The 12266-nt window shown below is 41.8% G+C and overlaps 1 protein-coding gene across 3 annotated transcripts; it reads left to right on the top strand.

Annotated features, from left to right (window-relative positions):
• The first annotated feature begins 2486 nt into the window (after positions 1-2486).
• Positions 2487-11958, top strand: LOC122887091. Of its 3 annotated transcripts, XM_044219968.1 has the most exons (4): positions 2487-4284; positions 5370-6018; positions 6767-7079; positions 8789-11958. In XM_044219968.1, the coding sequence occupies exons 1-2, from the start codon at positions 3274-3276 to the stop codon at positions 5913-5915; spliced, it is 1557 nt and encodes a 518-aa protein (XP_044075903.1). In that variant the 5' UTR covers positions 2487-3273; the 3' UTR covers positions 5916-6018; positions 6767-7079; positions 8789-11958. The 3 variants fall into 3 exon arrangements, with proteins under 3 accessions (XP_044075903.1, XP_044075902.1, XP_044075900.1); XM_044219967.1 differs by lacking the exon at positions 6767-7079; XM_044219965.1 differs by lacking the exon at positions 6767-7079 and having other exon boundaries at positions 2488-4284; positions 8786-11958.
• The last annotated feature ends 308 nt before the right edge of the window (positions 11959-12266 follow it).

The following is a 12266-nucleotide window of genomic DNA, read 5'->3' as shown; positions in this document are numbered from 1 at the left end:
AAATATCTGGGCCTGTGCATCTGCAGGAGGGTAAATAGGCCACATGACACCATATTGAGCTCCTGTTATAGGCTCATTTAGAAGTATTCATATGTGCTAATTAGGTCATCTTGACCCTGGTGAGGACAGGAAGGGGTGCAGAGTGGTGTGGCTCCCATTCTCTTGTGGGTGCCCTCCAGTCACGCAGCCAAGCGGGAAGGGGGCAGGCCAACACAAAACAGTATGATGTTAGAGCTGCACAAGCTTGGAACTTTCTGAGGCAACATGCACACACACATGCTACACCCATCTATATGTATGGGTGAAGACATTATGACAACTACAACCTTTGATATTCCTTTTGTAGCTCGTAGACAAGGCTCTGCCTGAGGAACCCCTACTGAGAAATACTGAGATTAAGATGACAGGTTGAGGTCTTTCTCATCTTTCGGTCTTTCTTTTCTGGATTGTATAGATGCATGCTGTATGTATGAGACAGATAGAGTTGGAGTGCAGCACTTATATTCAGAGGTGGCAAATATACCTAAATGTACTGCTCAGGTGGAATATTGCGACTTTGCTAATATTTTGCTTAAGTCAAGGAAAGTAAACAAGCTAAAAGTTTTCAAAAGTGAACAATGATGGAATTCCAAAAAGGCTGAAAGGACACAGTTGACTAAAAATAAATAAATAATCTCGGCTGACTGACGTTGCAGGTGGCTCATCTGGTCATTTTACAATAGGCTCAGTTCCATCCTTCTACAAAATGTGTGTAATTGTCAAAATGCTGAGACTGTGCTTTTAACATAATATTATTGTACATTAGAGGTGGGAGATAAGACAATATATTGTATTCCATGAGCCGATATACATTTGTCAACCATCAGAGATTTTGTCATACGGTTTATACCTGTACCGTGTATCTGTCCCTTGAATTCATCTGTGTGTATTTGATTATTGTGGGAAATGTTGTCTGGACTGATGCATGACAATGTTGGATTTTTCACATTTATTTATGATTTTTGCATCAATGTGATAATGTACTTTGATATTTCAGGTATTTAATTCACTGTTAAACCAAAAACAGACTATGATCAATATTTTTATATAAACAATGAATAACACGACTACTTGTATATATAAAGGGTTGCACGTAGTGACGAGCAGCTCTACGGAGCATTTTAGCGCCTTTGAGCTCATTGTTTTGGTTTTACGGTCAACAACTTTACTGTTTTAGTTCACTCTCACTGCTCTCATAGCGCCAAGCTCTAAAAACCCACTGTACACTACCTGTCCAGCACCAAACAGCAGACAGACACAGTTAGCGAGTAGCTAGTGAATATAGTGGAGCATTTAGCAGGAGTTGGTAAAGACCTAAGAGCTACATTAACAGAGCTAAGAGTGAATATTGGACTTACATTCGCCAGGTGGACAGAAACACGACTCCAAATGAATGATAAAGTTTCTTTGTAACTGCTGGATGTGTAAATAGCCACTCTTTGCAAGCATGTTAGCCGTATTAACTTTATAAGTTGATAATATATCTATGTTGTGTTCACAGCTTGTTTCTGCTGCCCCAGAGTGGCCAAAAAAGTTTCTTAATTGATTTTCCAAAACAATTACTATTATCACAATATATCTCAATATCCCGATAAAGGATTTTATCCATATCGCCAACCCATTAAACAGTTACTCAATTACAGTAACAATTCATTTTTAACATTGCTTATATTTAGTGTAAATATGAGTGTGCCAGATGTGTTTCATCTATAACAACAATCTTTCTCAGCAGCTGGGACTGGACTTTTCATTCTCCTGCTGGGATGGAAGAATCTCATTCATCCTCCTCTGCTGTTATTCTCAGTAGTTTCTTTTTTACAACCCATTGTTTTCAAAGCTCCAGTTATTTTCTTTGAAAATAAACGCCTAGCTGTCCTCAGTCGCTGTGGATTAAGAGCCGTGTTATGCTATTTTGGAGAGGGAGAGATCTCAATTGCTCATCCTGCTTTTCTAATTTTGTACGAAGGAGTTTTTTGTTCAGTTTATCCTGAGATTATGGTTATCTATTGTGAGCTGAGATTGATTTAAAATGAAAAGCATGATGAATTTAACATGGCTTGAACACACGGTTTGACTTTTGTGACAGTGAGCCATTTAAGTGGCATTTAAACACTATTGTATGGACTTGAGAGGAAGAAGGATGCATACTTTTCTATACAGTGCTACTCTGTGCTTGCCTCAGCAGAGGGAAGTTTTTCACTGTTGAGATGAAATTACTTGAACTGAGACAATGATAGAGTGGGAATGACGGGAGTGGCAAAGGACAAAGAGGGGAAGGAACTGATTGGGAGACAGGTAGAAAAAAGGAGATGCAGAACAGAGAAAAAAATGTTCCACTCTTAGAAAGGCAGTGGCTCTGTCTCCTTGACTCAGTGGGCTGTCTACTCCCTCATCTGTGTATGTTAGAAACCCCACCTCCCCCAGTTCTTCTCTCCTCCCCTCCCCTCTCTCTCAGTCTGCGGCCGAGGAATCCCAGGCAGCGTTTAATTGCAGAGTGCAAAGGCTTTAGTTGGGCTAATGAGCTCAGTACCGGTGCTGGGACTCTTTCACGCACTCTCTGAGAGAGAGAAACCCGTATGGAGTCTTTTACCGGAGGAGCCTCACAAGGCGGCTGGATTTTAGGTGGAGGGGAAAGAAGGAATTCATAAATTCAGGTACAGCCGATTATGTGAGAGAATATACCAGAGGCAAGAGACTGAGTAAGAGGTGGAGTAAGAGAGGAGAGCGGGAGAGGGGAGGGGAGGAAACGGGAAATACACAGCCAGAGAGAGAGAGAGAGAAAGAGAGAGAGAGAGAGAGAGAGAGAGAGACCAGAAGCCTGCAGCAGCAAATGAGACAGAACAACGAGGCGGGAGAGGTAGAAAGAGAGACAGAGAGGGAGGGAGGTGGAGAGGGGCCCCGTGTAGGAGAGAGGGCTACAGGGTGAGGAAGAAGAAGGAATAGAGAAAAAGTTAGGAGAAGTAGGAGAAAGAGGGTCCAGTGGAAAGAAAAGAACAGGCGCAGAGATTAACAACTACAGGAGAGAAGAAGAAGGGAAACAACAGGCAGGAAGGAAGGGGAGGGAGAAGTCTTGGGTGGAAAGGGAAAAAAAGAGCTGAAGAAAAGTTTTCTTGTGGGAAGACGCAGATGAGGAAAACAGAGCGAGTGAATGACTGGGCTGGAGAGAGCAGGGACGGGAGGAATCCAGTTGTTTTCTAAGGCGTTTTCCACACAAGCCTCTGGACTTCTTTGGACATGTACACAGAAGGCGCACAAACAACGGGACACCACCGATTTCTTCAGCACATCAACACCTCCACTCCCTGCCCCTGCCAGCACTGCGTCCACTATGAGCAGCCAGTGTATGGCCATCACGGTGGGCTGGGATACCATCCAGCATCAGCCAGACCGACAGACCACCCATCTCTGGACTGCAGGAGAGACATCCAGGCTCCTTGGGTTAAAGACGTAGGAGAGAGAGCTTTCGTAGTGGACAGAGCTGAGAGAAGTGGTCATCGCAGCCCACAGAGGAGGCCTGTGTTCACAGGGCAGGGCCCTTACAGCCAGTCAGATGACTTGAGCCAAGTTTGCCCCTGGGAGTTGAACCCTGCCCAGTGGAGCTACCCGCCGGAGCCTGGGGTGAGACACTACCCGTCTGTCAGAGAACAGTGTGGCTGTGTGGTGCGCAGCGACACCAGGGCACACCCCTTTAACGCCGGGATACCACATCCTCTCCCACATCTTCAGATCAAAGGTCAAGGGTACAGGCACAGGAGGACTGTCAGGTATGTCTCTGTGGATGAGGAGGAGGAAGGTTGTGGATGCACCTCTGAGAACTATCATTTGGAGCCACACAATCCCCATCAGGGTCATTTACACATGCCAAATGGCCACTGTGGACTGAGGCCTGTGTTCTTTGAGGGAGGGGAGGAAAGAGATAACCATCAGGACCGGGACAGACTAAAGGGTAGATCAGAGGAGGGCTGTAATGGACGTGGTAGTTCTCACAAAGGTTTCTTCCCCACTGAAGTCCCACAAAAACACTTGAACCAAGGCAGACAGAGGGGGCCCTGCGTCCCTCCCTCTGGCATCACCAGTTCAGAGCCCTCAAAATTGACAACCAACAATGACCACCAGTGGCAAGGTTCGGAGGTGGTGAAGCAAAAGAGGAGGCAGGATTTGGTGAGGGATCAAATCAGACAAGTGGTGACAGATCTGGAGGATGTGTTGGGGGGTTTAAAGCAAGTTCACGTGGAGATGAAAGAGGTAGGAGGGTCTATTATTATGGATGTTTATTCTTTATGTGTTTGTCAGGTGTCTAAACATGAAGGTCTGCATCAGATGTCCCAGCTTTTTATCGATGCTACCCTGAATATTGAGACATTTAAAATGATTAACACAAAGCACGGATGCTGACAAAAGTGCAGAACAGTTTGACACAGGTTGTGTATCTGTGTGTCTATGTTCATGAGAGCATATCAGTTTGTGTGCGTGCGTGCGTGTGCATGCTGACTGCATTGTTTGTGACTCACTCATCATCTCTTACCAAAGCGGTGACTGAGAACGATTTGCACTGACCGTTTGCAGAACGCTGCCAAAATTGGCAGCGTTCCGGCCAGCACATTAAAAAGCCTGGCTTGAGATTGTTACTAAATTATGCCTTGCTCTTACAGTATCCATTTTGCATGCAGCTGTAAAGTTGTATTGATTCACAGCTGAATGCATCTGTGCAAGGCCTGCCGTTGTACTGAAGCAACATTACAAATAAAAAATCTCCATGATTGTGAATTGAGACAGTTGGAAACAAAAGGACATCAAGATAAACCAGCTTTGATTTGAGTAACTGGCTGAATTCTTGATTATTGCTTCAGTTTTAGCATAGTTAGAGACAAACCTGTGGTTATAAATACAGTTTGTCAGTGGTGGAAGAAGTACTCAGATCCTTTACTTAAGTACATGTACCAATACTAAACTGTAAAAATACCCCATTGCAAGTATATGTCTTTTAAATCCTACTTAAGTAAAAAGTATTATCAGCTAAATGTACTGAAAGTGTAAAAAATGAAAGTAAAAATGGCCCATTACTGATATATAGTTTAGTCCAGTGGTTCCTAATCAGGGGGTCAGGCCAAGAAGAAAAACCTAAATTCTGCTAAACAGATCTGTATTAATTTTTTGGAATATTCTCTATTTTTTGCTTTTTCTGTTCTACGAGTTTTACATCTTCTATTAAACTAAACCGTCTGAGAAGTTTAGAGGACAAACGTGTCTTTGGTGGAACTCAAAATGTACCCAATTTCTTTCCACCACTGCAGTTTGGACAAATACCGACTCTCTTTATTGTCATTCAGGTGGTCAAGCAGATCGATCGTCTCACAGCCAGTATCGACCTCAGTGAGGAGGTGCCCTGCATCACTCTGGGGTCGTCCAGTAACTTTCACAGCTCAACTCATCCAGGTGACCTCAGGGTGGCCCCGCTGCCCAATCACAAGCCTGCTCCAGCCCAGGTGACGCAACACATTAATGAAGACCGCATCATCTTAAGAACTAACTCTCCCTCCCCCGTTCACATGGCATCGGTCGTCAAAACCAGCTGCTTCACCCCATCCAGCCACAATAAGGACATCAACCATGAAAGGCCAGGTGTGAACGGCCACCCGCCTCACCTGTATCCCCCCAGAGATTCCAACCACATCGGCCAAACTCATTCTGAGCCCCACCCACAGAGCCTAGACCCTAAGGTCATTATTGGTAACAGCAACTCCAATTCAAGAACTCAGAAGCCTCCCCTGTACCCTCAAAACGGTCGGTGTGTGAAGGGCCCGTACCCACCTCCCAAGCCCGTGAGGACCCCTGCCTACCCCGGGAGAGGCCGCCAGAGCACCAGCATGGTGTGAAGGAGGGGGGTGGTCTACCCCAGTGCCATGGGGGGCCTGAAACATGAGACCCTGCTGCAGCGAGTGGAGGTCAGAGTGGGACCAGGCAGGGGAACAACTCATGGTAGGTTCAGATACAAGAGGACTTTTTTTCTCTCTCTTCTTTTACAGTGTTGATGTTTCTGTCAGCGCTCGGAGACGATGACGTCTGTCGTGTTTACTGGCAGCGTAGTTTTCAAAGTCAGTAAATGAATTGCAGTGTTCCTCCCTGTTAGAAAAAAGGGTTTATGTGTGTGTTTGATGTGTGTGTGTGTGTGTGTGTGTGTGTGTGATGTCTGTGTGTGTGTGGTGGCGGAGGGGGCGTAATGCGTCTGCTTTTGTTGATGTCACATGATTTCCCAGTCTTCACTACACTGCAAAATGTGTCTGTCTTGGCAAGCGAAATGAGAAACGAATGTTTATTATTCAGTTTGGTTACACATGTGGTCAAAATCAACCAGCAGGGTGAGAAAATTTCACTTGCTGAATCAGAATCAGAAATACTTTATTGATCCCCGCGGGGAAACTCTTTTGCTACATAGCAAATAGTTGAATAAAATTCACCTATTTTGAATTGATTTTGAACTATTTTGAATTTATTCAACTAGTTGAATAAAATTCAACTATTTTGAGTAGATTTGAGGAATTTCTGATCTTCCGAAACAAGATTAGCCATTGGTTATTATGTATTTTAAAACACATTTCTCAAAATAAGGTGAGTTTTATTGTAGCAGCTTAAAATGTCTTTTGATTTGGACAGTTTTTCTCACTTTAATCACTTGAATCTGAAGGCAGACAGGAGGATATAATCTTAAAACTGACTTTTTTTGCAGTGTAACTTAGTCATCACTTCGAAGGAACTGAGAGTTGGCAGGAACTCAGCCATTTTTGGCTAAGGAAGACCCCACAGCCGCTTGACTCCAATCATGTGACACAAAAGAGGCATCATTATATTTACAGGATGATCATGGCTCTGACTCAGAACTGGCATAATTTACTGCTAGGGGTTGATGAGGAGGAACTAAACCTTTCGTCTCAGCCACAGTCAGATGTGTCATTACTGACTGTGAACTAGAAGCAGACTTAATAACAAGATGACATCTGTGAAAAAGTCCCTCCAGCAGAGGGGAATATTAAATACATACAGTTAAGTATTCCTCCAAAAAGTCCACCTTTACAGATGCTGCAGAGACAGACGTGTATGTTTCTGTACTTCCCTCTTGTGCAGAGTATGCGTAACTGCAATCTATTTTTCTGGCCTTTCTGAGTTGGGCAAGCACAATCTGGTTTTAATCATAAAACCCCCTGGCCACATGCCAGATTGGAGTGAGGCAAACTCTATATATTTGTGATGTCCATATAAACATAAGCACCGCTGCACAGCAAAGCAGCTCTCCACATTATGCTGCAGGGAGAGACACGCTTCTGAGGCTGCAGCTTCTGGTCGAGAACGGGTCGAAAAGGTGCATGTCCTTGAGCTTTGATTTTTATAGTGAGATAAGAGTTTAATTAGTTGTAAGTGGAATGTGGCTTTACTGCTCGACACTGTCCTTTCTTTTCACTTTTAAAGTCTTTCAATGCGCCGATGCTATTGACATTTTTAAGGCCTGAATCTTAGTTAGTCACCCAGAGCAGGTTCAATTTTAAAATTGATTTTGAAAAAAGATTTTGTGTGAAGCAAACCCAGCCGTGCAACACACACACACACACACACACACACACACACACACACACACACACACACACACACACACACACATTTGAACTTCTATACTTGTGAGGATTCTTATTGACATAATACATTCCCTAATCCTAGTCTTAATCCTCAAACAGCCCTTTATTCATTTTTATTTTTTAATTGATTATAGAATCAGCATTGCTAATGTGGGGCCATGAATACACACAAAGGAGACATGATAAAACTAATCAGCTTAAAACAAGATTGAGTTAGTATACTGTATAACCCGGAAGAAAATAGAAAAGACAGGACTAAAAAGATGATTACAAATTTGGATATTATATCAGAACCAAGGCTGGATCACCAAACTTTATAAATTCAGTTTATATTATGCTTTCATGGTGCACATTCCTAAATAAATTTGTGTTTAGTCAAATTACTACAAACTAATTGGCACACAGCAAACTTGAGGCCAGGTAGTATTCTGGTTTCTGCAGCTCTGGGCAAAATTTAACTGGCATGTGTAGTCTGTTTTCAGGTCTGTACTTGATGAAAAGGCAACATGTTACATACACAATGTACGGAGAGACTTAATATTTTATGATTTTATGACTTCCATTCTAGTAATTAATTTTTTTATTGTTTTAACTTGCATACTCTGTTTTTCCACAAATTTTATTACTTATAATATTTATTTTATAATTGTATTTACATGATGTGTTTATATGCTTTGTGTTTTATCATGTTACTGTTGCTACACAACCAATTGCCTTTCCATAATGCCCTCACTCTCAAGGACTAAAATTAACATTGGTCTTCACAATTACAGAACAACACTCACATACAGCTCTTGCCACAGCAACACTTTGATAAAACTGGTTGACAGTGTTCCTCTACAAGCGAGGCAACATGACTCGCAAGGGCACACACACACACACACACACACACACACACACACACACACACACACACACTGCTTCACCTTCAGTAGAGTAGCGATTAACATTGTTTCTGTGGCTCCATCAATGAATGACGTTATAGAAAAGCCTTGAGAAGAAGCACAGTTTGTACAGTATTTTAATGTGGAGCAGTGGTAAGTCTGAGTGCACTGAGGTGCTGAGTTCTGAATTTAAATGATTTTTTCCCCCCACTTTTTTGTTATGATGTTTTCCAGCAGGAGCTGATGCCACTGAGACAAGCTGTCAGCCGGTGGAAACAGAGCACGGCCTGAAGGTGGGGATGTTTCCAAAGGGAAAACTCCCCCAAGAGTCGACCCGCAGCTGTATGTCACACGAGCACAGAAGCATGGAGGAGTGGCAATGAAACCTCTCTGACAATTTCTGCTTTTGCTGTCACTGGTGATGTAGGGGCAAATAATGAGAAAGATAAACTGTGATAAACTGTTACTCAACAACCAATGGAAACAAAAACGTGTCTTTTCATGACAGTGTTAATTTATTTATACTATTTTTTATTGCAAAGAAATCTATTTTCAGGCAGCTTACACCAGTTTGGATACTACCTAACCTAATGTATGCTATATTAAGATTTATATCATCTAAAACTACAGATATTTTACAAATATCTGTGTAAGTATATAAGTGTGTAAGAAGAATAATCAGCATGGAGACAGGAAAGCTGGAAAGGCAGAGCTGAGATTAAATTGCAATACAATACATTCTTCTGCACTTTTCTCATACAAATAAAGCTGACATCTCAATTATCTAACTTTAGCGATGTTGCATTGACCGCAGAATGTCCCACATTTGAACATGAAATAAAATAAATTATACCAGCATTTCATTGCCCCTGACTCTGGGAACTGATTTATGCATCCACTGAGTCTGATAGAAGTATCCCAAATGGTTGTGGAAGCTGTAGAAATACTTCTTGGGCTCATCTGGAGATGGCAGTTTGTGTTCTCTCATGGCCTTATTCTGTCAGGGCGTCCCGGGCCAGTCAGGGCAGCGTCTGTGTCTCTTGTTTGTTTAAATCTTGTCTGAGACTTTCACCTCTCTGCTCTCACAAGCTACTGCTGCTATCAGAGCACGTCACTTCCCTCTGACAACTAATATAATCCATCCACCTCACAAAACATCCCTCACTCCGTGTCTCTCTTTCTGTCTGTATCACTGATGGAGAGCTATGGTGACTGATGGAGGATGACACATGCAAACTGTTAACTGTCCTGGCCACTTTGTCACTCACTGTCTGTGTCTGCAGCCTACAGCAGTTAAGAGTAATTGTGTTTTAATGGCGAGTCAGAGGTGAGGTTGTGAAGAGTCGATAAGCAGCTGAAGGTTAGATAGATGGGCGAGGTCAGAGTGCCAGAGTCCATTATTACTTGTCAAGAGCAACATTCAAAAAGAAAAATGTTTTTCTTTTTGGCCCCCTGAGTATCCTATTCTATCATGTTTTGATACTAGTATAAGACTAGGGCTGCAACTAAGGATTATTTTAATTGTCAATCAATTCGCCTATAACTTTTTTTCAGTAATATATAGTATAGACAGTATAATATGTCAGGAAATGGTGATAAATTCCAATCACAATTTCCCAGAGCTCAATGTGATACCAAAATCCCAAAATCAGGGCCATGTAGCTACCACTGAGGACACTGCCCCCCTACTGTTGCTACGCCTGTCGAGCTTTCCAATTTAGCACTGCACATATGCCGTTTATGATAACGGGCATAGTAATTTTTGAAACAATACGTCCTTGATTTCAGACAAAGGTAGACAAAAGCAGTCTTGTCATTTCTAACCAGCAACTGTCAACTTTGCGGCTGTCACTGGTAAATTTTATCAGTTGCATAGCTAACTAGCTAAATAAGCTAACGTTCCAATTAAGCTAACGTTCCATTACGCTCCATGAGTTGAATGAAAATGTTGTCTCCAGCTTTTTAACGCTTCAGCTGATTAGTTTTATAACATGAACCATGTAAAAAAATCTTAAAGTGGCTATAATTGATATTTTTTGTAATGTATGAAATGACAAGGGGTAGCTGGTATTGATGAACCTATCAAGATAATTATCACCTGAACCTGCAGCTCCCCTGTGCGTTACAGAGCTTCATCGTTTCCTGCCCGCAACCTTACTGTTTTGGTTCACTCCCACTGCTCTCATGGTGTTGTTTTTGGCTGCAGCAGGCAGCTGTTTTCAGCAAAAAAGCCACTGTACACTACCTGCTCAGCACCAAACAGCAGACAGACACAGTTTGCAGTTAAAGAGCCAGATATTTCCCTCAGGAGTTGGTAGAGACCAAATACAGAGCTAAAAGAGAGTGAGTACTGGACTACATTCATCCGGTGGCTAAAAACATGACTCCAAATAAATGATAATGTTGCTCCGTAACTACTGGGTGTGTGAATATGCAGCTGTTTGCTAACAAGTTCACCATATCAACTTAAAAGGTGATGATATGTCAATGTTGTGTCCACAGCTTGTTTCTGCTGCCCCCAAGTGGCAAAAAAAATCAGTTATTGCAGGTTTAAATATGCACTTGATAGCTACATACATGGTATTATGCTAAAAGATTGACGCTAAAACTGTACGTCCCAGGCAAAGAGTCAGCACCAGTTGATGATCCATGTAAAAGACATTAAAATAAAAGAGCAGCAGTGTTCTTGTATTGAAGGGGAGCGCTAGATAGCCCTAGTATTATAGGACAATACTATAAATAAACATTTAATTTAAATATTTTTCGTTCTAACAGAAAAACATACTTTGACAAGCAGTTATAATTTTGCTTTGTTTCTGTTTTAAAATGGTTGCTGTATTTTTTTTGGTATTTGAGTTATGAGGACTAACCAATGTGCCTGACAAACGTAACACTGTCTCAGGTAATGAGTTTGGTTTGAGTTGCTGGAGTGTAAACTTCCCCAAACCAAATAAGGAGAAAGACAAAGATGATTATGATTATTGACACTGTAGGTAGTAAGCTAGTTAGCCGGCATGCTAACATTTGCAGCTTACGTTAGAGCAGATAAACACACAGTTTAATTGATTCCTTACACTTTTGCTCTTGTGTTTTTGACTTTGGAAAGGCTAGAGAAAGACACCACCCTCCAAACTCTTTATATACACAGTATCGCTCTACAGCTCCATGCACACTGCTTCAACATGTGGAGAAATCAAAGTTTTGACATGGTCGATGGTCCATATGTCAAAAATGACATAAACTGATGGTGCCAATCCCCCCATTAATTTATATGACTTGTGCCTGTTTATTCTGTCAGATCTGTACTTTTAGGTGCATTGTGTGTTTATATACATGTGTGTGTTTTAGGTTGCAGGCGCCATATCAAATACCTGTACTTGGTGAAATAAAGCTGATTTAAATTTTTATACCTGGGTGTAATTTCCTGGTAGATGAGGTTTCTTGTAAGGGTCATGAATTATAAAAGCAATGCCTGTTTTTGAATTAAGAATAGAAATAATACTGAAAACTGAAATGCAAGTTATGTAGTTACCTACTTAGTTGCTCAAGAAGGACTCAAACCAGTAATATTCATTTGCTTTTAAACATAAATTTGGTAGGTATAATATAAAATTACATTTCTACCATTTAAATGCACAGCTTACAGTGCTGTACTGGAACTTTAAAACAAAGTTCAGGACTTATAAATTAAGTTGAGATAAACATACATAGCAAA

Source organism: Siniperca chuatsi, linkage group LG13, assembly GCF_020085105.1.
Source record: "Siniperca chuatsi isolate FFG_IHB_CAS linkage group LG13, ASM2008510v1, whole genome shotgun sequence".
NCBI lineage: Eukaryota > Metazoa > Chordata > Actinopteri > Centrarchiformes > Sinipercidae > Siniperca > Siniperca chuatsi.
Note: the sequence above shows the minus strand (reverse complement) of the source record. Positions and strands in the feature narration are given on the sequence as shown.

Coding starts and splice junctions, on each gene's coding strand:
- LOC122887091 (XM_044219967.1), top strand. CDS start 3,274: ATGTACACAGAAGGCGCACAAACAACGGGACACCACCGATTTCTTCAG. Junction 4,285..5,369: donor TTCACGTGGAGATGAAAGAG/GTAGGAGGGTCT, acceptor ATTGTCATTCAG/GTGGTCAAGCAGATCGATCG.